Raw genomic sequence first — 26,796 nt, 5'->3', positions numbered from 1 at the left:
TGTCTTAAAAAAGGCTTTAAAATATGAGCATTTCTATTAGATCAATGTGGCAACATACTTGCTGATGAAAGATTGTATTTACCATTTTGAATAGCTATTGAAAATAATTGTCTCTACAAAAGGAAACATCTGTATGATAGCACATGGTTAAAGCTGCCATCAATTTTTAACATTTGAGGGTTGAGCTATGACCTTTTATGATGACTGTGAACAGTAACTGCCTCCATTAGCCATAAGTTTTGTTTCTTTATTTTAGTAGATGGCCTAGACTGTAAATATTAGAGAATCTAAAATAAATCAACATATTATCCTAAGGATACAAAATGTAAGAGCTATTTGTGGTTGGGAACCTTTGACAGATAGTTTGGATGAAGCAGATGATTGCCTGCCTAGCGTATCTGGTCTCCATTGCTATGCCTGCAGGCAGTTCAGTGCTATGGTTGTATATTGATGTCAGGGTTAGTACTGAGTGGCTAGCAGTGACAGATGTCTATAATTACAGGCAATGCTTCCAGTATTTCTGAAAAGCCAGCCTATATTGAACAATTATCTTATTTCTGCCTTGCCAAAGAGCATGTTCCAATTGCTAGTATTAGCAGTGGTGTATATAGCGCCTCATCTGCTGCCTTGGGACAAATGTGGGAAAAGCACTTGGTTATAAAACATAAATGCAAAATATTTTTTCAACATTTTAAATTAGTTAAGTTCAGTGTTTTCCTAATTTTTATCTTCCCATAATGTTTCCGTTGAAGGAGTCTTGAAATATAAAAGCACATTTGGCACACTTATTGGGATTTTGTCTCCCCTAGGCCTGCTTGCCTCCCCAGTGCCAGTATCCCTTGCTTTACTGAATAGATGTGTTTAAGCAAGTTGGCTTTGAAGCAAGTTTCTCCAGTGTGAATTATATTTTCTGATTGACTCCCAGCACAAAGTTGAAAATGCATTTCCGGGAAATTTCTCACATCTAGTAAGTTGAGTGGGGAAACTTTTAATGGGGAAAATTACAAAATTATAGAAAATGCTACAGTGTTTCAGACACCTTAGTACACTGATGGCTTTACATTTGCCTAGATTACAATTCTTAAGGATTGTTTTTTGTTGTTGTTGTTTATTTGTTTTGTTTTGTTTTTTGCCCCCCCCCCCCACCTTTTTTAAGCTTTGAGGCCACTTAATATCCTTTCTGATCTCCAGGCTTTGGTGGCTACTTCCTTCCCTGCTCCCTCTTAGCCCCCTTTGCTGACTCATTAGAAGTGTTTCCATGCTTGGTGGTTCAGGTGCAACTGTCCTTGTTTTTATTAGACCAGTTACATTTATGACTCATGAACTGTGGTGCCACTCTTGCCGGGCTTCAGCTGCCCAGCACCTGATATGCTTCAACCTTGAAGTTTAAGGCAGGGCCAGCAAAAAATTATCCGTGCTGTTAGTTTCAAATTCTGGTTTCGGGTAATATAGAAAAAGAAATGCCTAGGAAACAGTTGAGAATATAGTTTTGTCTTCAACCTCAATCTATCTGTATTGATTTTCTACTTTTTCACTTTGCTGAGTTATTCATTACTTTTTCTCATTTAGTCTTCTCAACAATCTTTTATTTAGTAGATATAATTATATTTATTATACTGAATGTGAAACAGAATTTAGCAAATTAAGAACTTAATGTCAGACCCTGGGCTTCAACCAAACATCTTATTCAAAATTCAGTTTGATTTCTAGTATATCATACTGCCTATACTGCCTATATGTGTATTTGGGTATTGATCAGTTTTAGAGGGTTGACTGATAAGACCAGCATCACAAATTTCATCTCCATATTGGCTGTTATTTCCCAAGGAAAAAAACTAATTTCTGTAACCACAGATTGGTCCTGGCTGGTCATCAGTCACAAGAGAACTAAGCTAGATCCTAGATGTTTGATATAATCTATCTACAACAGGGGTAGTAACTCAGAACCTCAAGTCTAGTGTGAGAGATCAGTTATATGGTTGTATGTGGAAGGCAGGCCCTTTCTCTTCTTACTGTAAAAGAAGGCCTCTTTGAGGCCCATCACATAAAATCTTTTAATAAATTTAAACTCCAATAATGATGTTCTGGAACCCCTTGCCTGTGTGCATTAATTGAAATAGAAGAAAAAGAAAGGAAAGGAAAAAATAACTTGGAGAATTGGATTGACTCATGGATCTGACTTGGGAAGGCTCTGATAAGTCATTGGAATTGGTAATACTCACACAGTGAGTTGAAAACTTAGGAAATATGAAGCAGGAACTTAAGATGACTCAAAATGAAGATGAGGCTTCATTTGGGAACTTAGGTGATGGAGATGAGCATCGCTGGCTTACCTGCTGTCTGTCCCAGGCCATTCTGTTCCCTGTCTCTTTTCCCATCTCTTTTCCTGCTTCTTCTGTTTCTTAACAGAACTCAAGACTAGTCATGCTGCCTTTCACTAGTGTTCTCGCTCTTCTGACTCTTTTTCTTTACCCTTTACTAAAGCTATTCACATGCCAATTTAGAACTTGTGTCTATTTTTCAGCATCTGATTCAGATAAACTTCAAAGGAAAGGGGCCGTCTGATCCTTGCATGTACTCATGATGATTGCTCACACTCAAGGAGATATTACTGTCTGCCAGGGCTGTTCTCAGTACTCTACATAAATTAACTACTTGATCCACTCACAAATTTCATAAATTAGGTTCTGCTGTCATCTTCATTTTACGGTTTAGGAAACTGAGGTTTAGAGGGTAAGAAACTGACTCAAAATCACCCCATAAGTAGACTACCTCGTTCTAATTAGTGATGTTCTTTATTTCACTATTCTATTAAATAAAGAAACAGAGGTCCTGAGAAACTAAATAATTAACTAGGGTTATAGAATTAATTCATTCAGTGAAAATATTTATAGGATGATTGTTATCTACTGCACACTATGCTCAGGAGCAAATACCAGAGCCCCACTTCTATGACTGCAGAAATGAACTTGTTTATCAAAGTTCTCTTGCCCCTCAGAAGGTGACTGGGCCAACTGAAATCATTAGTTCCATCTGCCACACTTGTATGATAAAAGTACCTCATAGGAAACGACACACTATATTGATTCTTAAAAACAGTCCTCTCAAATATTATTATTATATTATATTATATATTATATTATCTTTTCAGGGCTAGCCTTTAGTGATTGGTTTCTTGAATTACTCCATGGAAGCAAACCCATCTTAATCCATACAACCACATCCAGAGTTTGAACAGGACTTCCTATGCCTCTGCTATGGACTCCAGAATAAAATCAAAATCCCAAAGATATTTTAAGTGGCAGCCACAAAGATCCCGAGCTACTTTCTCCCTGTGTCTAAGATTGAGAACGCTTTCTGCTCTGCTCTTATCCCTGGCACCAGGTGGCAGGTCCCTAAACTCTGTGTATGGTAGGTTGTACTACTGAGGAGTGATGTATCCAGAGTTCCAGAGAAGGCTTGGAAAATTGTTAAGGTGAGTTGACTTGCAGGTTATAGTGGGATCACTAGTTCTTAATGCTCGTCTCACTACGGCCCCAGGTTCTTGTTACTAAAACAGGTACCTGCACACAGTGATAAGTGGAGGGATTCATTGTCTTGATTTCCGTTTTTATATACTATATAACCCTACAGCAGGCATGTTTTACAGCCAGATTTCGATACTCAGTTTACATGCAGTATTTGCTGCAGAGACTATATTTAGTGTGATTGCATCATGTGAAAGCAGCCTAAGTTTCTTGGTTACAACATTTCTGAGTGGCCAGTTCTAACACCTGAAAGAAGGAGGCCTGATTTAGCTTCACAGAGAAGCACGTTATTGAGCTGTCTAGAAAACACCTCCCTCTTGTGCCAGTGTTTGTTTCCGGCTGACACCTTGGAGAGGCATTGGGGTCGGGGGACAGGTTGGAGTGAACAGAACATCTTGTTTTCCAGCTCCCCACCTGTGGCATCACCCACTCACAAACTTTTTTGCTCTAAAGACTAATCGTGTCATCTTGGGAATTGGCTGTTACAAAGAATTATAAATAGTTCTTTAAGATCCTGGAATGTCCCTTCAAACCATCATCTTAAACCCGTCTACAAAGGGGTTTAAACCGTCCCAATAGCCTTGTGTCATAGCCATCGTTAGCTTCTCTTTTAATGGTCTTGGGAAGATAATATATACACTCAGGGCTTTACCATGGCTTCATCCACAGAAGACTAGTCTAACAGAAGCCTGGCCCCAGACATGGAGTGAGTTGGCAGCCGGCAGGAACAAAGCTGTGTCAGGACAAATGCACATTCTCCATCCTCTCTGGTTGGCTTTCAGCTGGTTGCACCACGGGAGTCTTTCTATGGGCTGTGTATCCTGTGACCAATAACTGGTGCACTCGACCCAGGTCCCTCTTGGCTGGTGAAGGCCTGTCGGGAGGCATTAGGTTCATGCTGGTGAAGATCCGCAGTCAGTGGCTCCCTGAAGGAAAATGGGGCTATGGGCCAGCTTCTGTTGAACAGGTGGTAGTTAGACCCTCGATCTGGCTGGGGGTGGCAGGGAAAGAGTCTCTCCAAAATCACCAGTCTTGCTGGTTTTCACATTACACCTGTACTTCTCTAATAAATGACTATTTAGAAACTATCCCAGAAATATCTCTGGCAGCATCTGGAGCCCTCTAACTTTTCCACTGTCCTTAGCAGTCTGGATTTGGGCCCAAGTCAGGAATGGAAACCCCACTGGGGTGCAAGCAAAAGAGGAAGCATGTTCTTAGCCATGCATCAGTGGAGGCCCCTATTGGGAGAGGGGATTATCACCAGCAGCAGGCAGCCCTGCACCCCAGCCTGCTGAGTTCCTGCTTTGTGCCATAGGATGTGGAGCGAAGGAAATGTGAGGCCAAAGTGGTCGCTCCAAGTTTTCTTATACAATAGCTGATTCAAGCAGATTGGGAATGCCTCTTAAGAGATTTGTTAGGTACATGTCCCCTCAGCAAGATGGCCACCACAGATGGCGGGTTCAGCTATTCCAATTGAAATGAAAATTTGACGTTCATATTTATTTTCTCCTTCCATAGCCAACTTTTCTTTATCTGATGCCACTCGATATTCCACCAAGTGAGCAGATTCCTTGCCTTTTGCTATTGGGTTCCAACATAAATTGTGACTTTTTAAAAATTAATTTCTAGCAAAAGATTTTTATACCTAATTTTAGTAGTATTTAGTAATGTTATCTTAAATGATATGGAAAAATTGGTCAGCCAAGATTAATTTGAATCTATGCCGTATCACTAAGTTTGTGTATTTAGTATGCAGCAATGATGTTTGTGCCGTCCATTCTCTCGATATGGTGATGAGTTCATTGTGACGTTCATGTTTTCTTCTGCTTCAGATATTAATGAGAGAACTCAGTATCTTAACTTCCAAGTCATTTAATGCTCTGTTAGCTCCTTCTTATACCCCTCCTTCTACCACGGTACCAACACCTTTTGCTTTGATGGAGTCTTTCTTCTAGAAAGTACTGAATTGGCCTCAAGGACACCAGAAGCCTAGGACAAAAGTATGCAAATTTCTTTCTTACTCATAATAACGGATTTCATGCCCAATTCCTAAATTCTCTTCCTGAGGACTGTCAATGCTTCCATTGTACTGGGTCCTTTCCAGTGATGGGTTTTGTTTTACCAAATGACAACCAGTTTAAAACCTGAATTGGTCAGTCATTTTAATAGATTGAAGTACTACTTTAAATTCACAACAATTTGAGGGGTCATGGTATCAACTTTGTGTTATTTGATGTGAGTTTTTGAGAAGAAGCTGGTTCTGTGGAAATAGAGCACCTGATGGTGCATTGCCTGGTTGCTGATTCCACAGCACTGCTGATTTTCTGCACTGAGCCTGTTTACAGTATACTAAAGCTCTTTGAGAAGTTACAACATCTTAAACATTTATAGAAGGCCTAAGGGTATTAAGCTGCTGTAATTTTCTGAAAATTCATTATCCAAAATCTTAATTCATTATAACAGCTCTTATGAAAACCTATAGAACCACTGTTTTCTCTTATTTTCTTATTTGCACAGAATGAGAGATTCATTGTTCTTTTTAATTTGTTTCATGTGGTGCTTTTGAGTACATTTCATAGAGGGCTGTTATTGAATTTCAGTGACTGTCATTATATATCCATACAACCTTTAGGAACTAATATTCTGGGTTTCCCAGTTCTATAATCTACTTCAAATTTAAGGATTGACATAATTAGTTTCTTCAGAGTTATAACCAGAACATCAGAAGCAGTGCTACAGATACCCAAGACCAAGGATTAGGATTGGAAAAAGAAAGCAATTTTGAAAATTATCACAGCACATGTTTTTATTCCTTATTAAATTAAACTTACAACTCGGAATTGCGCTTTTGTGTGTGTGTGTGTGTGTGTGTGTGTTCGCCCACTGGCTTATCTGCCTCCTTGTGAGCACCGTATGAGCTCACTGAAGCTACCTGCAAAGGCACGGGCAATATTTATCATTCAATTGGCTCAGAAGTTAGAGAATGTATTGGATCACCGAAACATTGTACGCACGTTCAAGTTGTCTTCTGAAATTTATAAGAACATTTGTAGGAAAATAGAGATAAGAGAACAAATGTATTAAAATGGTTTTTTAGGAACACATCTTCTCAAGTCTGTAGTGATGATTTCTTACATTTCCAACAACATCCTCTCTATATCAAGAGCTGGACAGATGAGTGATTGTTGAAAGTGGGTGATTTTTTTTTTTTTTTTTTGTTAGCTTCTAAGGCAATAACCATTTAAAAGTAGAAAGAATTTGGGTTTCGTATCATGAAATTTTGAAGCATTTGCTCTGTGCCTTTAATGAATACAGTTTCTAAGACTAGAATGTGTTCATTGAACACATAAAGATTCCAGTTATTAATGCACATTTCAAGGTTTTGGTTTTGATTGTTATCTTTCTGCTATGTGAATGGCTGCAGGAGAAGCACTTCCTACTTTATCTGAAGGGCCTTGCCTTAAAAAGGTATTAGTAGACAGTTTAGCACCTTGCTGTGCAGAAGGGTTCATGAAAGGGGACAGAGGGGAGCCTAGCATTTGTAGTAACTACTAAATGCCAGGAACTATTATCATTTAATTTTTCTAGAAACCCATAGAGTATGAAATATATGGTTATTATTCCTGTTGATAGATAAGTAACGAAGATTCAAAGACTTGAAGCAACACCTAGTTCGTGGCAGAACCAGAATTGAAATTCAGATATGTTTGGGACCAAAACTATTCAATTTTTCCTTTGCTAAGTTCATCAAGACAGTGTTTTAAGTACCACTAAAACAGATGTCTCCCCTACCCCCAGGGAGCACACACTTGAAATTGTGGAAGTACCGATTCACAGGAAAAGCTGTACTCCAAAGTCACGTTCTGTCACGTGATGAGAGAAGCACACGTACCAGGCTCCCAGCAGTTGATGCTCTGAGCACTTAAAGAGCTCTTCCAGTTGGCTCTGCGGGACAGGCTTTCTCCAGGAACTTGCAAGCATTAAAACCACACCTTTTTAAATAACGGAAAGTTTGCTACTATTCCCTCCTTGGGAACTGGATTTTAAATATATTATATTTACAAGAGGGCTGGGGATGTGGCTCAAGCGGTAACACGCTCACCTGGCATGTGTGCGGCCCAGGTTCGATCCTCAGCACCACATACAAAAAAAAAAAAAAGATGTTGTGTCTGCCGAAAACTAAAAAATAAATATTTTAAAAAAATTTATTTACAAGAAAAAAATTCTTTAGAAGCAAAGCAAGAAAAACATGCTTTTATGGGTGTTTTCCTTTTGTTAATAAATAAAATTAGGAATGAAATGGCACTGAATGAAATGTACATTTTCCAGGTGCAACCCTAACAAACACTGTGAAGCAGTAGGCATGGTGCACATGGAGGACAGCCACATTCTCCCTCCCCTGCCCGCAGGGAGCTGTAGTCTAATAAAGACAAGCAGGTGGAGTAAAGGAGGAATAAAGAAGAGAGGGGGGTGAGGCAGCGGGGACTTGCCTGCAGGTGTGTAGCTCTGTGTGCACAGTGACCACCAGCACAACCACGTACCTGTCACTGTAGCATCCATCCTCCTCTGCGGAAGGACTAACAACTGGGACTTGCGTTTCTTAGATTTTTGCTTACTTTTCATTACAATCAAATTATCTTGAAGATTCTGAAAATAAAAGAGTAGGAATCTTGAAGTGAAAGTGAGGGTTTTTTCCTTTTCTTTTCATCCCTATGCCAGCTCCTGTATGCTTCTTTAAAATGGGTATTGTGCTGGGGTTTCTTCTTGCTGTCGTTAGAAAGTATTTTTGGTGAAGGATTTTTTTTAAAAAAAAGTTGTAGAAAATGTTAAAGACTATAAATCTTGCATTAGAATTATTTTCTGTAGAAATTTTCCTTGACTTACGCTTTATATAGAATTTTGCAGATATTTCCTCACTGAACAAATTACTTCCCACCCCCAAATTATCTATGTCTGTGATCTAATTAAATTGTATTGGAGATGTTTTTATATTATCTGCATGTTCTCTGAATGATAAGGTGCCTTGGAAAATGTGAGACAGTCTTTTAAAAGAAATGCTGTAATCATACATTGATTTTAAATGACCCTGTCACACGTGAAAACAAATCAGATTGTTGCTCTTAATGAGCTTTTCAATTTACTATTCAGTAGATCAGATAAGTGGATTTAAGAGGTAATGATCCTGTTTAGTACTCAAGCTTGACTGTCAGATCCTAGTAGTGGAGAGAAGTCCCCAAGGACAAAAGCGTTGACACAGTTCTCGATGGGATAATGGGAATCAAAGCTAATGGATGATAAAAGGAACGGTGCAAGTTACAGGGTAATTGTGGATTAAAGCACTGCCATGTGTCAGTGTTGACTGTTTTTTCTAGTATGTTATTGGTTCAAATCCGGTGCTTTGAGGAAACTGTTTTGACAGCAGAGCACAACAGACCTGCCTGCTTAGCTTCCCCTCTTGCATGCCAGCCAGGGTCACACCAGGAAAGCTTCTGGTAGGAACCATCAATTTTTTTTAAAGATACACCTTTAAAAATGTTTTAAATGTTAATCACATTCTAGTTATTACATTTTGTTATTCAGTGTGGCATAGTTAAAAGAAAACTTGGATTAATTGTGAGTTCTGCCATAAAAATTTTATAAAGCCTTGAAAAGGTAAAATTTGATTTGACAAAAGTATAGGATAGTCATCGTATGGTCCAAAACAAGAAAATAAACCAAGAGATAACAGAGAAAGGAAGATGTAAATACAATAAAAATAAAATAGGCCAGTTGAGACAATGCTACAGTCATGTCCTTTCCAACAAAATCAACATACAAAAATGTGAAATTCATGGTTAATGTCCTGTGTCTGTAAAGGCAGTCCTGTGGCTGCCGGGAGAGAGTGCTTTCACTGTACAGGGCCAGTTGGAGGAAATCCATTCATGCTTTTGTCTTTGTCAAGTGAAAGTGCCTTTAAAATGCCATCCAGAGATAAGGGTGCAGTCTGTGGCCTTGGAAAAGAGCAAGGCGGGCAGGAGAGGACAGACAGCAGGGTGCCAGGTCCCCACTGTTGTCTGGTTTTAAGAGCTTACTTGAAAGATGTCATTTGACCAAGAGTGCTACTAAAAGTTAAGTTCAAAGATATCAGCTATTAGAAATTCACAGATTAAAATAACAATACAAACTAATCTCTGCTTTTATTTTTCTCTTGTAATTTATGGTTCTCATCTTTTGCTCATAGAATGCAACATCTGCTTCATAAGAAGAATCTTCATTTTTTATTGTTTGTGTAATATTCACATCATAATATAGTCCTGTGGATCCAAACCATGGCTTTTGGTTTACACATTAAACACACATGTAGTAATCATATGAAATAACATCTCAGGTGTTGGGACACAAAGAATAGGGATAGTGTCACCCTCCGGGAGCTGTCTGTGTAGTGGGGCAGTTACAGTGTGAACGCACACCACAGAGGAGGAGAGGGTGAGACGTTGTGGAAATGTGACGGGGACGGCAGCTCACTCCTGGAGGGCTGGTAAGGCCTCAGAGGGAAGGACTTTGGAATGGAAATCAGGAAGAGGAGCAAGGAGACTGATCCAGGCAAAATGAAGAGCCTATGGACAGAGAGATCTGAAATGGCAGGAAAGGCTCAGTAATCCCTCGGTATTTCATTGTGGCCTGAGGTGGATGGAGGCAGGTGGTGGAAGATGAGGTAGGTTGGGGCGAGGTGGAAAGGATTCTGTGTGGCATACGTCATATCAGTTAAGGTTTTCCAGGGGACCCAGTTTGAATGCTCCTATCTATGACAAGTTTTGAATCATGGCAAACTAAGGTAAACTTCCATTTCTTTAAACCATTCTTCTTCTGAGCCCTTCATGCTTAAAGGTTTCTGATCATCGATGATTGCTGGTCACCAGCTTCTCCCTTTGAGGCAAACATCTTTGGAGGCTCCATGGTTGCCCCAGTCTTATAAGAGATAAAGGCCAGCTCTCCAGGGTAAAGTCATAGATTCATAGTCATTGAAACACTTTTCTTAGGGCTCAGGAGTTAGCTGAGGAGAACAGAAATGTGGAAGTCCATCTCCACCTCCCGGCTTCTCTCCACTGTTGTGCCCCTTCTGTCCTTCTCCCCCTCCTCTTCTCCTCTCCCTCCTTCCCACTTGCCCTGCTCCAGACTGAGCAGGAGCCTTCCCAGCACAGGGCTCACAGTTTGAAAGCTAGAATGCAAACTTCTCATTCAAGCAGCGTTTAAAAATCTAAAAATGGGGATTCTGTGATGAACAGCTTCTTTCCCCTGCATGATTCTATAACTGGGAAATTTGTGGTACCCTATGTATTATGTTGCCTTTGTGACATGTGGCAGATTATCAGGCTGGTGTTTAAATATGAAAAACAAAAGCAGGAGTGGAAGCTACAGTGCCATCCTCAGGAAATCAGCGGATCAGGAGAAGGTGGGAGAACACAATCACAGGGGACCAAAACACAGAGGAGAAATCCCAGGCAGCTGGTGTCTGGCAGGGACAACCTGGAAGCACACCAGAGCATCAGGGAGTACAAAGGTGTCAACCCACCTCCAGCTCTGCCAGGCTACTAGAGGCCGTTCCATTGGCTGCTGGTGGCATTCTCCCACTCGAGGTGGGCTTTGTTTATAAGCTCAGCTGGCTTGGGTTGGGACTGAATGTTGCACCCCAATTCTGAAATCAGCATACGCTAATCAGAAGCTTAGTGGATTCCCAGGCTGGTATTTGCAACAGAGAATCCCTGAGCTTGGGATTTCAGTTTCAGCATTAAAGTAAGACCTACTTCTATATTTGGAAATGTTTGAGGAGAATTTCTGTGAATTTAATTTTTAGTTTTGAAGTCCTTATTTTGATACTTGCCGTGTATTACCTAAGTTAGCTGATGGGCTGTTGGAATCTGGAGGGACAGGAACATCTCCTTTGCCAGTCTTCTGCATACCCCCCGCATCGTCAGGGAGGGGGCACTCTTCCACTTGAGCAAAAAGGAGTCGAGTGTGGTGGTTATAGAATGGATATGTGAGTGTGTTTGTGCACAGGTGTGTAATGATTTCAAATCAGAGGTCACTTTTAAAGGGAAAAGTTAATAAATTTTAGACTTACAATTTTCTAAAAACTCTTTGGTTTACTCCTTCCACCCACTCCCTGCCTCAGTGTGGGTGCAACAGTGTATTAAATCTCAACTGGTTCAATTTGAATACTCCTTTGAAAATATATGTTAATGATAAAGCTTTTTAAAACAAATTTTTCATGCAGGTATATGCCCGTATGTCAGAAGTATTAGGAATAACAGATGACAACCATGTTCTAGAAACATTCATGACGAAAATGTGAGTTTCTATTTTGGTTTTTAATTTTTCTTCTGTTGTTTTAAACCTCATAGATCCTTTTACTGTATTTTAGTCTCTTTACATATATTAATTTTTAATAAAATTTTAAGATTTTTGCTTTCCTACAATGTTAGCATTACGTTCACATTTACAACTCACTGTGCAGAAGACACGGTAATGTTCCAAGGCGTCCTTGCCACTGTAAGCAGGCCGCATCAGCACATGGTCTAAAAAGATAATAGGCCCTGACTCTTCAGAGCAGCTTTCTTCTTCTGTTCTTGTTCTTCTAATTATTATTATTATTAGTAGTAGTAGTAGTAGTAGTAGTAAAATACTGAATTTCAAAGACCAGCTGAAGAGTTTTTGGGGAGTTGGAACACTGAGTGAGGGAGGTTCAGGTGTCTTAAGGTAGGACGTGTGTTGGTTCACACAGGAACCTGCGACACTCAAGAGACCTGTTCACCAGAAGTGTCCTGAATTATCTTTATAATCCTAGCAGAATTAACTGGTTTCTAGTCACAGACATAACTTTGTATATTTGGCCTAAGTTTATTGTGTGTCTCCACTTGGAAACTTTGTTTTACCGGTAGATAGCACTGCTTTGCTTACAGAGAGCAAAGCAGGCTAAACAGTTGTGATCGTGAGAAGTGAGTTTTAAAACCACAATCTGATGGCTCATTTTTTAGCAGTAACCATGAGCCTCTATCTGACTTCCTTTGTGACTCCTGCTTCACTCTCTAGTTTTGGTTACATACTTAATATTTCTTCCGTAAAACACTTAAATCACTTTTTAATTTACAAAACTAAATTTATAGAGTTATGTACCATTTAGAGATCTATGTTTATTGTGGATTGACTGTACAAAATTTCATATGCTGTAAAAAGAGTAGAACATGTTCTGTTAGAATTGCAACCTGTTTTTTGTTTTGTTAGTTAGATCATCTAACTTACATAAGTATATGTTTTTATGTTCTCCCTGCTTAAGCAAATATCTTACTTGTAAGTTAAAACTTTTCTTTCACATTTAGTGTTACAAATCTTAAATACTGGGGAAGATGTGAGCCTGTAATTTCAAGGACTCTTCAGTTCCTAAATGACCTTTCTGTTGGATATCCTTTTCATTGTACATCTGATAATACATATTAATAATCTAATAAGTGCATTCTGTTTGCCACATATTTTCCTTCTTTATAATTTTGTAGGTTTTTTTTAAAAATAAGAATTCTTTTCATTCAGCATTATCTATCAATGCATGTTTTTTTAAAGATTTATGATAGCTGTATGCCATGAGGCTTTTATTCAGAGTCCTAGTTGAATGCACGTGGATATGTGGATTCCTAAGTCATCACCTTTGTTTATAGTCACAGGGTAATGAGTGGCTACAGAGAGAGCGGCAGGCATGTGTCCATCTTTCTCACACCATTTTCTAAAAGGAAGCACATAACTAACGTTAAGAAGAGCAAAATGTTCTAAAAATATTACCTTATAATGACTGAGTATCTAAGAGTAAATATCTCTGTATTGTTTCTCAGTGGAAAAGAACATGATTTTTGTTAATCGAAAAGCCCAGAGGAGTAATAGGAAGAAATGATGGGCTTTTTGACTACTTTGATTATTGGCATCACCAAATTAATCTCTTATCTATTCTAAAGTCAATTTCCTGTGCCACATTAAATATTTAAATTTCTCTCTCTAGCAGATTTTTTTAAACCTAAAACCAGAAATGATTTTTTTCCTCACTAGATTATAGTTGATACTGTGCTCATATTTCTACCAGTGAGAAGGAACCATGTAGGTTGTCTAGTATGTTCACTATCAGATACGTGTTCTGAAAAATAAATGTTGGTTCAGTTTACCACTAAAATTAGCTGATATTTTAATATGAGGACAAATTCTGGAAACCGGTAGCTTTGGATGGAAACCTTTAATGTAGGTTCATCCCAGGAATATGTTTGTATTAGTTAAGTTTAAAATTGTGTTCCTTGGTAAACCGTGAGAGATTTCCAAAGTATTAGACACCCACTTTTGTGCTGGAATTTAATATGCAACTTTTTATTGGAAAATAATCGTCCTTGTCTGGCAAAATCCACCATGCAATATTTCTGTTAGTAGGTATAATGCAATAAAGACAGGGAGGGCTATTTATCACTACAAATTTTGAGGATTTCAGGATTCTTTTTATTATTTTAATATATTTCTTTGATATTAAATCAGAAAAATGATAAATTACACCTGTCCAGGCTGTTTTTCCTTTTTACTGGAAAGTGATGTACAACCCAATTCCAGTGGTCATTTTGGCTCTTTAAGATATGTATTTTTTCTTATTAAAAAAATCTCAACCTATATATTTTTTCTAATAATAATGCTGAAATACTCTTTATTTTTAACATATGAAGTGGTTTATAAGTACTTCCTAGTATTGCAAACTCTGGCCTTTTCACAATGAATTACTTGGAGAGCATATTATCTGGAAAGAAGCCTTGGTTATTTTATAGCACATAGCTGTTGTTTAGATTTATCTCGTTTTTTTTAGGTTGAAATTGATATTTAATATAAAATTAATTTGATTTGTATTCTTTTTAGTATAATTTGCATAATGTCTAATTTATTTGTATCTGCTATTTAAGATTCTTTTTCTATCATATTATGCCCCTTATATATTCTTTAATCCAAATATTATAACCTTTTATTTTATAAGCTGTTTATTGCTTTTGAGTACTTCTTAAAGTTAATAAAAAATCATATTTTCAGAAAACTTATTAGATAAAAGTTTAAAAGCTGTAACATTTTAAACCAAGGGATACAAATGATCTCAACATGGATACATTGATTTATATTTTTTAACAATTATTTCAGGTTTGCATATTTAGAAATATATATTAGCTCAATTTGATTTCAGTGCTCAGTTATTTGAATTATAAATCATTATGTCCCTTCTAGCTGATCAGTCATGAAATATCTTTGAGTTCATTTACATAATGGAATATGTGAGTGGTGTATCTATTTCAGTGCAGTCACTGGTTACCAATATGTTTTGCTGTTTCCAAATGATTTCTTCATTATGACATAGTTTTATATTTTGATTTTAAAGCAAGCATTATTTCTGTGTTAAAAATTAAGACAGCCTTCTTCAGCAATGGAAAGTTGAGCAAAATAAAAAGGATCACCTATTGGCTTCTATTAGTGAAAATCTGTATATTAATATTGAAAATGTTGTATAAAATATTGCTATTAAGTAAATGAAAAACATATTGTCTTCTTAAGTTTTTAAATGTTCCTTATTACTTTATAGTACATGTCTTCAGATACTTTGTTTTGGTTTTGCTGTTTTATCTGCTTCTGGTGAACTGAACTCATATTTACGGTGCCCAAAGCCAGTCCCTGAATTTTGGTGTTCTTTGATCCGATTACTTGTTCCAAAATTTGAAATTACAAAACATCTTCATTTTTAGGAATTGCTAAAAAATCTTCAGTTGCCTTCAAGCAGTGGCCTTGAGCTTTAGTGAGCATTGGAATGTGAGTGCTGATCAGGACAGATTGTCTGGCCCCACCTCCCAGAGTTCCTTTTTCTGGAGGTGTAAGGCTCTGGCCTGAGAATTTACATGTTAACAAGGGGCAGGTGATGTAGGCCCAGGAACTGACCGTACTTGGAGAATTTCTGCCTCTAAGTAATTAGGGAAGAGCTGAATTACATGCCCTGAGCATAAAGCCAGGTGCTTTTCCCACAGACATTTCTTCATAAGACTTTGTCCATACCAGAAATAGGCAGACATGACATTTTTAGAGATAGAGTAATCTAGTTCCCTAAATGGTAATGTGCCTTTCCATGAACTCCTAGGTTGTAATTAAATAACTTGTTGCCTTTGGACCCAAAGTTGCCATTTGCTGAATTTGAACTTTCTAAATTGCTAAGACTATTGTAATTTTTTTTTTAAGAGAGAGAATTTAATTTTTTTTTTTTTTTTAGTTTTCGGCGGACACAACATCTTTGTTTGTATGTGGTGCTGAGGATCGAACCTGGGCTGCACGCATGCCAGGCGAGCGCACTACCGCTTGAGCCACATTCCCAGCCCAACTATTGTAATTTTTAAATTCAATTTTCTTTTTTAGAGAAGACTTAAATTTTTCTATCAGATTCATTACAGGGTATATACAATACATTTAGCAAATATATTTTGGGATTTTTTTTTTAACGTACTCTTTAAATTTCCAAGATGAAATTTCAAGAATTCCTTATCCCAAGTAGCTCCTTCTGATGTACACAGAGCTAAAGCCGCTCTGTCCTGGGCCAGCCCCTCCACAGCACCTAGTTCCCCGTGTGGCAATTCTTGCCCTCTGAAATGTTTTCTTCTCTGAAGTTCTAATTTCTGTCTAAATGGGAAAGGGGTGAGATTGTTCAAGTGACTGAGATAAGAAAACTTCTGGGGAGAGTGGAAATAAAATAAGAATTTTACAAGAGTAATCAGATTACCAATTTTAAATGCTGAGGAAAAGAGAAGAAAATGTTGCATTTCATTCAAAATTCTGTTTGTTCATTAGCCATGATTTGAAGTTATTCTTAAATAATTGATCAATATTGCTGTTGATATTTACTCAAATTTGTAGCAACATAAAGTCTTACTTTGAGTTTCAAATATCTAGTAATGAGATGTCGTGCCCTCTATTGGTAGTTGTCCTTTATTATATAATCCTCAAAACTGAGAAAATCCAAAATATCTTTAGCTTTCTAAAAACAGACCCTATAGGGCTGGGGTTGTGGCTCAGTGGTAGAGCGTATGCCTAGCATGCATGAGGCATTGGCACCGCATATAAATAAATGAATAAAATAAAGGTTCACCAACATCTGAAAAAAAAATTTTTAAAAACCATAAAAAGGGTGCTACATCATTTCACGAATTTATCTAAACTCAGATTTTACTTTATTAGTACTGCTAACCTCAGTAATTCTTGTTATTGCAAAACCACTTACATAATTCTTAGGGCCAAATACAAAATGAAACCTGTGGGTCCCTTGTTAGAAAGTTAAGGTTTTTCAAGTCCTCTGCCTCAGAGCATTCAACCAAGATCAGGCCTTCCTAAGTACAGGGCCCTGTGCAAAAGTGCAGCCAGCACACTGGGAAGCTGGCCTGCCTGCCTGCCTGTGGTGGAAAGAAAGAATTCCTTCCTCTGGCTTCAGTCAAACTCAAAGACTTTGGGGCTCTCCCTAAGTTGCTTTACACTGGAATTTGGCAAATTTCTGCCTGTGTTATAAATCTATCAGTTTACTTCGGTTGTTTTGAGTTTTGCAAGCCAGGGTTCGATTCCTATCAAAGCAACTTGATCATCATGATGATTTTATTTTTTTCAACCTCATATCTTTCCTGACTTCATTTGTCTTTGCTTTATTTCTTTAAGTACAGTAACCAGATATGCCTACATACTACATTGAATGAGAAAGAATAATTATTTTTAGATTAATTCCATACACATCTTAATGATGGACTTTTTCTTATTGGCCTCTTTCAGTTCAGCAAATACTTAGCATTTGATTACTAAGGACAGTGCAGATGGACAAATATGACACAGACCCTGCCCTCACAGGTTTTAAATTCTAATAGACCTGACTCTGATTCCATACTTCCTTTCCTATGTTTTTCCTAAGAACCCAAAGTCAGTTGTTTAATTTATTAGTTTTTTAAAATTTAATACAAGTACATTGCATACTTATTTTCTGAAATTTTACACATAAAAAATAGTGTGGTTATCTAATGTGATATGACTACTCTACTTAAAGGGAGCCCTTTTATTCAAGGTTATTTAGGTTTTCCTGATGTACAAACCATTAGCTTTAATATTTTTTAAATAACCAAGTAATGTGCAAACCAGACACCCACACCATGTCCCTGACCTTTCCACCACTGAGATTGTGAATCCTGAATATGAATGGTGGTCAGGAAAGAATAGAGGATGAGAGCCAAAGCAAAGGCCCACAATGAAATGACAGTAACGGGTGGCAGTAAAACAGGAGTGTCTGTTACAGGACAATAGTAATAAAACACTAATAATTCTGCTTTTGTGGTATAGTGTTAAAATGCATGGATTCATTCTGCTGAATGTACCACATCTCCAGATGGTTTGTGAGAATGTTAAATAAAACTAGTCGCAGCACACATCCCTCAGGCACACTTCTGTTAACATTTCTCATCAAAAGAAATGTTGATTTGCTTTCTATCAGCCATGGAAAAGTCACCCCATAATTTGTCTCCTCTGTTCACTTCTGTGGTAGCGTCAGATGTGGCAACCCCCTCTATTCCTCTTCTGTAACCTTATTCAGACCTTCTCCAAGTTCTTCAGATTTTTGTTCCACACAGTTACCTTCCTCAAGTATGGTTGATCTGATCATTTTGCTTCCCAAAAGCCCAGAATCACTTCCATTTGATTCTTAGGTCAAAGTAAAATTATTGATTTGAATTTGAGTCCTTTAATGGTACTTGACATTGAGTTCCTATAACTAATTTCCTGATTTATCATTCAGCCACAATTTGTGCTCTGTACTTGGGCCAAGGACATTTATGTGCCTTCCTTTGATGCCCTTGCCTCTCACTGAATCACACTGGGAGGCATTCTCCCTTGTTAGGCACATTATAAACAACTGGGTCCCTTTCTAAGTTTCAGTTCTTGCTAAAGATTTAGTAACCTGACCTTAAGTAGTTGTAATCCTCCACTGTTTAGTGCTTACTAAATATTTCTTTCATTTTCTTTCTCATCATCTTTTCTTTCTCATCATCTTTTATCTACCTTGCTTATACTCAGGATCTAGTATACTATTCCAGTTCTCAAATATACTTTTCACATTTTAATACTTTTGTAATTAGGCTATGTCTTGGAGTTGATGGTATTTTAACTATCTTTTTTCTAAAGTTTTAATATACCTAAAATAATGGTACTTTTACATGGATGGTGTTTTAGATTGGGTGAAATATGGTGGATGTCAGTGAAGGTTTCATGCCATGGGTTGAAGCTATACTTTGTGCTGCTGTGTAGAGAGTAAAGAGTGTGGTTTTCCTGTAACTTAAGAAACCAGTTCTGGGCTGGAGTTGTGGCTCAGTGGTAGAGTGCTCCTAGCATGTGTGAGGCCCTGGGTTCAATCCTCAGCACCACATACAGATACATAAATAAAGGTATTGTGTCCATCTACAACTAAAAAATATTTAAAAAAAAGAAAGAAAGGAAAAGAAAGAAAGAAACTAGTTCCTTCCTGACTTAGTTATCCTACTCTTCAAAAGATACAGATTTTCCAAATTTTCAGCGTCTATAAGATAAGCCATTCTCTTGATCTTTTCTTGCCTTTCTCCATTGGTCGTGCTAGCCTGAGGAAGACTATCTTCACCTTTCTCCATGTTTTTAATAACCACAGGGAGACAGGAATTTCTGGAAATTTTGGTTAGTGAGTTAGTGTTAGCCAAACAGTGGTATGTCCTGTTGGATGTGTCTCCTATTAACTAATTGGTTCCTCCTAAAAGAGAAGATTTCCCTGACTCTTCTGGACCTAGTTCCAGTTTCAGTTGTATTTCAGGGAGCTAGTTTGTTTCTCTCTAAAATCAAATGAATGTGATGGAACCTTATGAGGACAGCTTATGCTTTAAGACAGACCTGGGTAGGAACCTTGACTCTACCACTTACAAGTTCCACGTCTGACCTTTGCTTAATTCTCTCATTACCTAAGATTTGCAGTGCGGTGGCTGTTGTAGTTAGCTCCATTGCCACGTTTGCTGCTGGGAGCTGCAGGCCTCTGCAATCTAACCTGGTTTTGCCAGAGTCCATCTAGTGCTCCTACCCAATTAAAATGACACAATTTACCAGAAGAGCCCTGGTCTCTTAGAGAAGAATAAGATGAAAGCATAAAGATCATAAAAGTGTGTCCGTTTGCCCTTTTTCACAAATCTTCTTAAGACCATATCTGGTTTTGAATTGAATTCCTTTAAGGAAATACAAATATTCAGATGAATTCTCATTTTTTTTCTTCATTGAAAAAGGTAAAAATTCTTAATTTTTTTTTTTTTTTTTGAGTATAATTAAAAGGCGGTGAAGCTGGCCTTGATACAAAGTGCACAGATGCAGTTCTGCAGAAAATGTGTCTTTGGCAGATGAGATTCTTCCTGTGAATGTTCTGTTTATTGCTTCCATAAATATTCTATTGTCAAAACATGACTTGCTGTTTATTAACAGCATGACAGGAAGATTCCTGTTAATGGCAGCATTTGTATTACCCATAGACCCTGTCACTTTAAACTTTGCAATTTTAAGAGATTTGTATTTGGTAATTACTTAAGATATTTCTAAGTTTATTGATCCCCACCCCTATTTAACTGAGTGAAGCTTGAGTGACAGTTCTATTCGGTGATTGATGATTTTGAAAAATCATCCAATCTGCATCTTTGAGTGCAGGAGAAAACTTGCTCCCTGTCAGATCTGATCTGTTGCCCTTCAGCCTGCCAGAAAACCATGCATCAAGAGCCCCACTGGGCAGCTTACTGAGAAAAATGCATGGATGCAGGCCCTGCCCTGAGAAAGCTGTCAGTCTAATATGAAGATGAGCCACATAGATGTGCTTAATGTGCAACTGTAATGGTCACCTTGGTGTCAGAGGAACTTGAATCTAAATCATACCAATTGTTTTTGTTTTAGAAAGTTTTTTTTTTATTATTATTTGGCATCTGAAAATAGAAGTGATACTACCTATCTCCTGGAATTATGAGAATTAGTCTTTCAAATAGTATCCATTCTGTAAAATCTCTGCCCTGACACAGTTGGCAAAGACATTTGCATCCTTTGACCCTCAGAACAATCCTGTAAGGCCCGCTGGGGCATAGGTTTCCTCCTTGTTTGTTGGTGATGGAAACTAAGGTTCGGGCTGAGTACACCACTCAAGACTCATCCCGCTGATGGATGATGTGATCGAGCCAAAGCCCAGGTTTCCTCCTCTCTTACACCCACCTGAGTAACTAAAATTTAGAATTACGCTTTTCAGTGCCACTGTACAGGACAGTTTACAGAATTCTGTATTTGGAGATGATGTGAGGGAAAGGAGCCAGGGTTTTCATTGTGACATGAATGGAGCCAGCCTTCCAGAAAGACATGAGTGGGAATATAGACAAGGGCAGGATGCTCGAGGGACAGTAAAAACCCACAACTAAAGAAAGCGGGTGTTTGCACACTGAGTAGATGTGCTGGGCACCCACATCTCACTAGAAATTCTTTAAGCCTTATGTTAATTTTTATGATTTCTCAATTTATTATTCTGAGTTCAGCTGTACAGTGTGGTACAATGGACACAGCAAGGTCTGCAGAGCTAAGCCTCAGCTTCAGTCTCAGCACTGCCAGCCCACAGCTGTGTAATCTTGGGCAAGCAATTCAATTCTCTGAGCTTCTGTTTTCTTCTTTACATACTGGAAATTATAAATAATCTTAATAACAGCTTAATTATGAAGGTGAGGTAGAATAACAGGAAAAACACCTTCCACTCCACTTGAGAACTGTTAGTTCTCCTCCTGCCATGTTCTCATCTTAGCCTTCTGCTGACTGAGCTCATTGTTTCTTAGAATTTAATAATTTTCTCTTCCTTGATAGCCTCTTATGGGTATTTTATAATTATTTTATTATGAAATAACATTAAGTAAAAAGAAATTCTCAAGTTATATGTAAAATGTAAAAGGGTCAGTTTTAATTTTCTACTATCAAGACTTTAATAGTAAAGGAATTCTTGTCTTAATTATAAAACTCATTCTTCCTTTCCATAACTAGAATATGTATAAAATGGAAAAGTAATTGCACTGGTTAATAATGGATTATCATTCTTAACAGGATGAAAATGTTTCTATAGGAATACTATTGAAATAATATTTATTCTTCATAAGTACAAATTGATGCCATTTTAGTCCGGTGTTATTTTGTGACTTATTACATATTGATAAGACAAAAATATTTCCTTGGATTCCTTAACTTCTAATACCTATATCCTTTTAAAAAAACTTGTGAAAATAGATGCTGTGAAGTTCATGCTGAAGAACCACACGGTAAGTCTTAATTTCTTAATCAGTGACTAGAATGTTCTGGGTAGTTTAGGTCAAACATTGGTAACTTTGGATGCTTTTTGCTTTCATTAGAATGAACACTTCCCCTTTCTTGGCATCAGTGACAGTTACAGTCTCAGTGACTTCAGGTGCCGAACAACCTTCTACACAGCCCTCACTCGCCTTCTGATGGTAGATCTAGGTAAGGTTCAGAGTTTCAGCTCAGTCAATAAGAAGAGTGGGACTCTGCAGGTATAACATTTGATTTATTAGAATTCTTCATCTCTGACAATTGTTTATGCCTTCCTAAGATTTGAGCATTCACTGGTTAGCATCACAGCCAAAAGACAAATCTTTGTACTTAGGTGATATTTTTCACTTCACTTCCCTTGATTCTTTACCTCAAAATTTACTGTATGTATAACCTTTGGCCCATTGATTTTAAAATTACAGCTCTAGGAATAATCTTAAACATAGAAAAGCTTTATGAAGATTTTTTGTAGTAAAAAATTTAAACTCAAGAAAAAATAAAAACAATGTTAATGTCCAACAGTGGGGAATCATAAAATTATGGCACATCCCCTTACTTGATGAAATGATCTGTAATTGTTAAGAATGATGATTTGAAGAAAATGCTGTACATGAAATTTTGTGTTGTAATATTAAGTAAAAGGCCAAGGTGTTATACAGTGCAAATAGTATGATCATGTATATTCTGGGGAGTTGCATCAAAAAAGGTTTAAATGAAATTGTTCAAAAATGCTAAGTTATTATAAAAATTATAGGTAATTTTTATAATAACTATTTTGGAAAACAATATGGAAGTTCCTCAAAAATTTAAGAACAGAACTGCCATTATGACCCAGCATTCCCACTCCTGGGTATGTGTCCAGAGGAAATGAAATCAGTATGTAGAAGGAACATTTGCATTCCCATGCTCACTGCAGCTCTTTTCACAGTAACCAAGATGGGAAAGGAACTTAAGCATCCATTAATGGATGAATGGGTAAAGAAAGTGTGATATATACACAGCGGAATACTATTCAACCATAAAGACAAAGTGCCATTTGCAACTATGTGAATTAATCTGGAGGGCATTATGTTAAGTAAAATAAAGCCAGATACTACATGATCTTACTCAAGTGTGGACTCTAAAAGGGTTGATATTAGAGTTAGAGGATAGAATGGTGTAGTTACCAAGGGCTGGGGAAGTAGAGAGGCAGTTCAGGGTGATGTTGGTCAAAACTTTGCTTATAAAATTTTAGGTAGCTAGGAATAAAGTTCAAGAGACCTATTGTACAACATAATGGCTATCATCAATGACAATATATTCTTTAAAAAATGATAAGAAAGTGGATTATAAGTAGGCTCATTATAAAAATGATAACTGTAACTTAAAAATGCTAAATTTGGGTGCTGGGATATAGCTCAGTTGGTGGAATGCTTGCCTTGAATGCACAAAGCCCTGGGTTCGATCCCCACCACCACCACCAAAAAAAAGAAAAAAAAAAAATCAGACAAAAATGCTAAATTTTGTCTTTGGGTTGTAGATTATGGGTAATTTTTCCCTACTTATTGTTTGAAGTTTTCTTTAATGTGATATTTTTATAATGGTAAAATGTTTAATGTTTGTAATTTTAAAATTTTTTATACTTATTTTTAACTGATATATAGAAATAAAAATTAAAGGGATGCCACGTAACGTTTCAATACGTATATACACTGTGTAATGTTCAAGTCAGGTTAAACTCTTTTATTTTTATTTATTTACTTATATTTATTTATATATTTTATTATATTTATTTATTTATGTGATAGTGCAGGGAATCAAACCCAGGGCTTGTGCATGCTCAGCAAGTACTCTACTGCTAAGCCACACTCCCAGCTCAACATATCTGTCAAATATTTATCATTTCTTTTTTGGTGAAAACTTTCAAAATCCTTCTTCCAGTTTTCTGAAATGTATACCATGGAATCTGTGGTCACCCTCCTGTGCAGTAGCCACTAGAATTTCTTTGTCCATCCACTGCCCACTGCCCAGCTCTCCCCGGCCTCTGGTAACCACCAGTCTACTCCCAAATTCTGTGACACCAATTTTTTTAGGTTCCACATGTGAATAAGATTACATGGTACTAGTCTTTCTGTGACTGGCTTATTTCACTTAAAACAATCTCCATTTCCATCCTTGTTGTCACAAATGAAAGGATTTCATTCTTTTTATGGCTGAGTAGTGTTCCATTGCGTACTACCTCCACATTTTCTTTATCTATTCACCAGCTGATGGACACTTAGGTTGTTTCCTTTTCTTGGCTTGAATAGAGCTGCAGTAGCATGGGAGGGCAGGTGTCTCTTCAACATACTGATTTCATTTCCTTTGGATAGATACCCAGTGCTGGATTGCTGGGTCATACATATGATAGTTCTGTTTTTAAATATTTAAGGAACCCCCGCTATTGTTTTCCATCATGACTATACTAACTTACATTTCCACCTACAATGTGAAAGGGTCCCCTTTTCTCCACATCCTCGTCAGCACTTGTTATTTTTGAATCTTTTATAGGAATCATTCTTGGTATGTTGAGGTAATATCTCATTGTGGTTTTGATTTGCATTTTCCTGATAACTAGGATGTTAAGCATTTTTTCATGTCTGTTGGTCATTTGGGTGTCTTCTTTTGAGAAATGTCTGTTTAGATCAATTGTGCATTTTTAATTCAGGTTGTTTTTTGCTACTGAGTTTTTAGAGTTCCTTATATATTCTGGGTATGAACCCTTTGTCAGATGTATAGGATGGACCTATTTTCTCCCATTCTGTAGATGGCTTCCTTTTAGTTTGAGGTAATCCCATTCGTCTGATTTTGCTTTAGTTTCCTACGTTTTGGGTCTTGTCCAAAAAAATTCTTGCCTTTTTTTTTTTAAGTTGAATTTAATGAGAAGTATACACATATAGACAAAACCTTAGGGTGGGCATTTAAGCCTGTTTGTGTGACCGTGTGACTCTGGATTCCCACTTTCCCCATATTTGAATACTTTGGGTTAGATCAATCAGTTGTAGACACAGGAGAAGTTTCAATCAATGATAGTATCATCCTTAGAGAATATAACACTGATGATATTTTTTCTTTCTTTCTCTTACAATGTATTGATTGATCCATCAACTTAAATACAAATTTTTTAAAATGTGATCATACAAAAGGAAAGAAGATAAATAATTTTATTTTGTACATACAAGGCATTGAATCTTGAAATGGAAGAGTGACTAAACCCCTCCATGTTCTACATTCTTATTATTTTCATGTATATCAACAGAAAGACAAACAGCCAAAAGTTGAGAGAAAATGCAACTGGAATGATTAAGGAGCTTAGTGGGATTGATTTCTAAGGAAAGATTAAAAGAACCATGTATGTATAACTTGGCTAAGTGACAACTAGGGCTGGAGGCAAAGAGAACCGTCTATAAATATTTGAAGAGTGTAAACCAGGCATGCAAAACCCAATCATCTGCTACCTTAGGCAAGTGGGAGATGTAACTGAGTGACAGCCTTTCATACTGCACACTGTCCTGTCTTACCTCTTGGCTTCTTCCTTGGAAAGAAGAGGAACAGCCCCAGACTCTGTACTGTCCCCAGCAGTCATTTAGCATTGCACACTGTGCTAACTCTGACGGCAAGTCCAAGGTGAATCAGCATACTGGGCCCTGGCCTCAAGGAGCTTGCCTTTCTTGTCATTCCATTTGTCCAGGCATTAAAGAAGACCTTGTCACCTTGTCTACAATATAATCTATTTCCCATCCCTAAAAATGCTGTTGCAATGACCCTGTCACACTCATGAAAGTGAAGGAGAGACCAAAGTTAAAGAGAAATGTCTGGAGAGGTTTCCTAGAAATAGGCCCACGTCACTCATCTTGAGAACCTGAAAGTGGAGTGGGCCAAGATCTCCTCTTTCATGTAGTTGTCACACACAAAGGAACCCCATCTGTCTGTGGGAGCTTAAACAAAGGGTCGCACCACGGAGCTTGCACACAGTGCAGGCGATTTTCCTTGGCATGCTGCTCCCTCATTGCACTGCTAATTGATCTTCATGTTGATGCAGAAAGACCCTGCTTTGCACTTTTTTGAAGGCAAATTTGCTTTATTTAATATTGCTTATTGTAAACTGAGGTATGAGAAACTGAAATAAGCATATAATTTGAATAATGAATAGGTTCTTATTAAGTTTGCCAGGATTAGATTCCTTTGAAATATTTAAGTCATAATGATATAAAGTATAAATTGATATTTTAGTTCAGTTAAAAAAAAAGTCTTACTCCAATACTTTTTAGATATTCTGAGATGAGATGAGATGAGACAGAAGCAGGCTTTGATGGGAGAGCCTGGGGCGCGGAGGTCTTTGGATAGGTTGGTTGTGTCTGGCCTGCAAGGGAAACTGGAGCAGCTACCCCAGGAAACTGCCACACTGCTTGCAAAGAAGCTGCTTCCATATTTATCAGTGGTTTTACCTTTTTAAGTAGTTCAGTATGTATTTTAAGCATCAAATGGCTTCTGGTATAAATTATCAGAGCTGTTTTCTCTTGTCAAGAACCAGAATTGCTCTTCTTCCCAAATTTATGTTGGGACTCTTCTGAGCATTGACCTTGTCTTTTTCATATTTTTCAAGCATCAGTGTCTCTACATTGTAGCTGCTCACTTAATGCTTTTTGAATGAATGGCAGATATAAGTATACAGTAACAAAGATACCATCACCCTAGCTGCTGCAGTCCGCTGCCTGCCAGGGTCTCTGGAGAATCTTGATCACTGGCCTCTCCAGGACAGGGCACAAGTGACTGACTGCTTTCTGCAGTGATTAGCTGTACTTGACCACTCCTGCATCATCAGTTGCTCTCCAGCTTT

General features: G+C 37.6%; 1 protein-coding gene across 1 annotated transcript in view; it reads left to right on the top strand.

Moving 5' to 3' along the window:
- Ranbp17 (RAN binding protein 17) overlaps positions 1-26,796 on the top strand; it is a 296,032-nt gene that overhangs the window by 184,056 nt on the left and 85,180 nt on the right. The window contains exons 15-18 of the mRNA XM_027938663.2: positions 11,782-11,855; positions 12,884-12,964; positions 21,847-21,910; positions 22,001-22,109. Of these exons, the coding sequence (XP_027794464.2) occupies positions 11,782-11,855; positions 12,884-12,964; positions 21,847-21,910; positions 22,001-22,109 (328 nt within the window). The remainder of the gene's footprint in view (positions 1-11,781; positions 11,856-12,883; positions 12,965-21,846; positions 21,911-22,000; positions 22,110-26,796) is intronic.

The sequence above is a fragment of the Marmota flaviventris genome, chromosome 5 (assembly GCF_047511675.1).
Source record: "Marmota flaviventris isolate mMarFla1 chromosome 5, mMarFla1.hap1, whole genome shotgun sequence".
Lineage (NCBI taxonomy): Eukaryota > Metazoa > Chordata > Mammalia > Rodentia > Sciuridae > Marmota > Marmota flaviventris.
The sequence above is the reverse complement of the archived record's forward strand: the minus strand, read 5'-3'. Positions and strand labels throughout refer to the sequence as shown.